Genomic DNA, 2,209 nt, shown 5'->3' with positions numbered 1-2,209 from the left:
CGCGTCGAGGCGAGTTTCGCCTGAATCTCCACCAGCTCCTCTCGCGCCGCATCAACGGCGTCGCGCGCCACGCGGTACTTGTGCGTGGATGCCTTGAGCAGCTTTGAGTCGCCCGGCACAGCAGAGCCGTTCTGGTGCGGGCCCTGCGGCGCCGCCTGCGCCATGCGTAGCTCCTCGATCTTCGCCTTGATCTTGTTGTTCTCGATGCGCATGATCTCGATTTCCTGCTCCTGGCGGCCGCAGTCGCGGCGGAAGCGGTCCTCCATCTCGCGCAGCTGCAGCTCCGCCTGCACGTGGCGCCGCCGCAGCGACTCTACCACCGTCGCACCGGTGCTGCGAGGCGGCGGCAACGCGGCGGCGGCCTTCTTCGTTGTCGGAGAGCCGGCAGCCCTGCTGCTGCTGCGCTCCTCCATGGTGCAGGACACTGCCGACNAAAAAAAATAAACAAAGAAGTGAAAAAGAAAGAATGAACAGAATGCGAAGGTCTTTTCGGCAGGCGTACGCCTTCACTGTCTGTTGTGCACACACGCAGTGTGTCTGGCTGCGAGCGGCGTGGGGACAGCGCGTTGGGAAAGAGTGAAATCCCTGATCCAGCAGTCAGGCAGTCAGGAGAACTATACAACGAGGCTGAGGCGCAGAAACGGCAACAACAACGACATGTCACCAGCACAAAGAAAAGCAAAAGCAAACTACATAACCCTTTGCACCAACCGTGTTGATAGAGGCAGCAAGCAAATAATAATAATAATAGTAATAAAAGATATGCGCTAAGCGTGCGGTGCGCCGGCAAAGAGTTGCTCTATCTGGTTGACCTCGAGGCGCAGCATGGCCGTCTCCCGCTGCTGGGCTTCGTACAATGCAAGCAGACTCCGGAGACGGCGGCGCAGCTCACTGTTGCTACTCTGGTAGTAGAGAGCCTCCTTCGCCAAAAGGCTGAGCTGCTCCTCCCGCGCTGCCACTGTTCCATCCACGCCGCCCAACCCGTCTCTGCCGCCGTTGTCACCACTCGTTGGCCGCTCTGCCGCTGGCACTGACGCCACCGCCTCGCTGTACCTATTGAAAGCAAGTGTCGTCTTCACATAATCTTTCTGCTGCTGCTGGTGTTGTTGTTGTTGTTTCAACTCATTTCCCCTGCCCATCGCCCTTTCCCCATCACCCCAGACAGCACCGTGTGGTGGGGGGATCTTCTGCTGCCCCGTGGCATCGCGGTCACCCTGCTGGGGTTGTATGCCGCGTAGTTGCAGGGAATCCTGGACGTAATTCGGGTTGGGCGGTAGGGTCTCTGTGCTCCACCACTGTCGTTGCTGCTGCGGCTGGCATTGGTGTCCTTCTTGATTATTTTGCCGCTGTTCCTGCCTCTGACGCCATCCATCCATGTTCAATTCCATGACCTCGCAGCCCGAGGTGGCAGGGCGGCCCTCAAGAAATGCCACTCGCCGCCTCAGCAACTCATTATCCTCCAACAAGAGCCGCATGTCCTTGATCTGTTGCGCGAACACCTTCTTGTCATTCCGAAGCTCCTGGTGGCACCTTTGAACCTGGTCCTGTAGCGCTGCTACCTGTTGTCGCAGATCCGCCACTTCAAAGCTGTCGTCACAAGTAACACCTTCGACGCAACGGCTTCCGTTGCTATGATCGGCAGCTGCAGCCGCAGCAGCAGCAGCCGTCGCCGCTACCTCCTCGTCAAACTGCGGGAGTGGCTCGTTCAATATGTGCATAGCAAGTGCACTGTACTGGAGAGTGCGCGTCGCCTCATCGCTATTTTCCAAATCGGCCGCAACACATGCGATAAGCAGTGTGCTGCTGTTGCCGCCGAGAGAGTCCTGCAGAAGACGTGTGAGCTTGCTGCTGCGGTACGGCACGTGGCGTGGGTTGTCGGGGCACTGAAAATGGTTGCGGCTAAGTGCGCGGATGACGTTTCCGAGCGCCAGCAGCCCGCCATTGATGGCAATGCTCTCACGAAACCGCTGCCCCACGTTTTGCGTCTTCTTGTTCCGCTCCGACCCTGCGAGGTCGACGAGATTCAGCTTCGAGCCCCGCTCGTGGTTGAATATCGTGAAGATGCTGTGGCTGCGCGAGGAGTGCTCGTTGATGTTCGTCGCGCCCGTCGTGCGCATGCGGGCGGCGTGGTCGATGATGTCCCGCACCTCCTCTGTGCTGCGCGCCTTCACGCGCGCGGCGCCCACCACCACCACCGCGCCGCTGCTGC

At 59.6% G+C, this 2,209-nt stretch overlaps 2 protein-coding genes across 2 annotated transcripts in view; both read right to left on the bottom strand.

Moving 5' to 3' along the window:
* Positions 1 to 413, bottom strand: part of DQ04_16091010 (hypothetical protein) — a gene marked incomplete at both ends in the record, with an annotated part of 516 nt that extends 103 nt beyond the window's left edge. The window contains one exon of the mRNA XM_009317422.1: positions 1 to 413. This exon is cut by the window's left edge and continues 103 nt beyond it. Within this exon, the coding sequence (XP_009315697.1) occupies positions 1 to 413 (413 nt within the window).
* A 354-nt stretch (positions 414 to 767) lies between these two features.
* On the bottom strand, positions 768 to 2,117 carry DQ04_16091000 (putative kinesin; the record flags this gene model as incomplete). The annotated part of the gene is made up of 1 exon (XM_009317421.1): positions 768 to 2,117. One exon carries the CDS (start codon positions 2,115 to 2,117, stop codon positions 768 to 770), a length of 1,350 nt encoding a protein of 449 aa, XP_009315696.1.
* Positions 2,118 to 2,209: the final 92 nt, after the last annotated feature.

Source organism: Trypanosoma grayi, assembly GCF_000691245.1.
Source record: "Trypanosoma grayi strain ANR4 Tgr_1609_V1, whole genome shotgun sequence".
In the NCBI taxonomy this organism is placed as follows: Eukaryota; Euglenozoa; class Kinetoplastea; order Trypanosomatida; family Trypanosomatidae; genus Trypanosoma; species Trypanosoma grayi.
The sequence above is the reverse complement of the archived record's forward strand: the minus strand, read 5'-3'. Positions and strand labels throughout refer to the sequence as shown.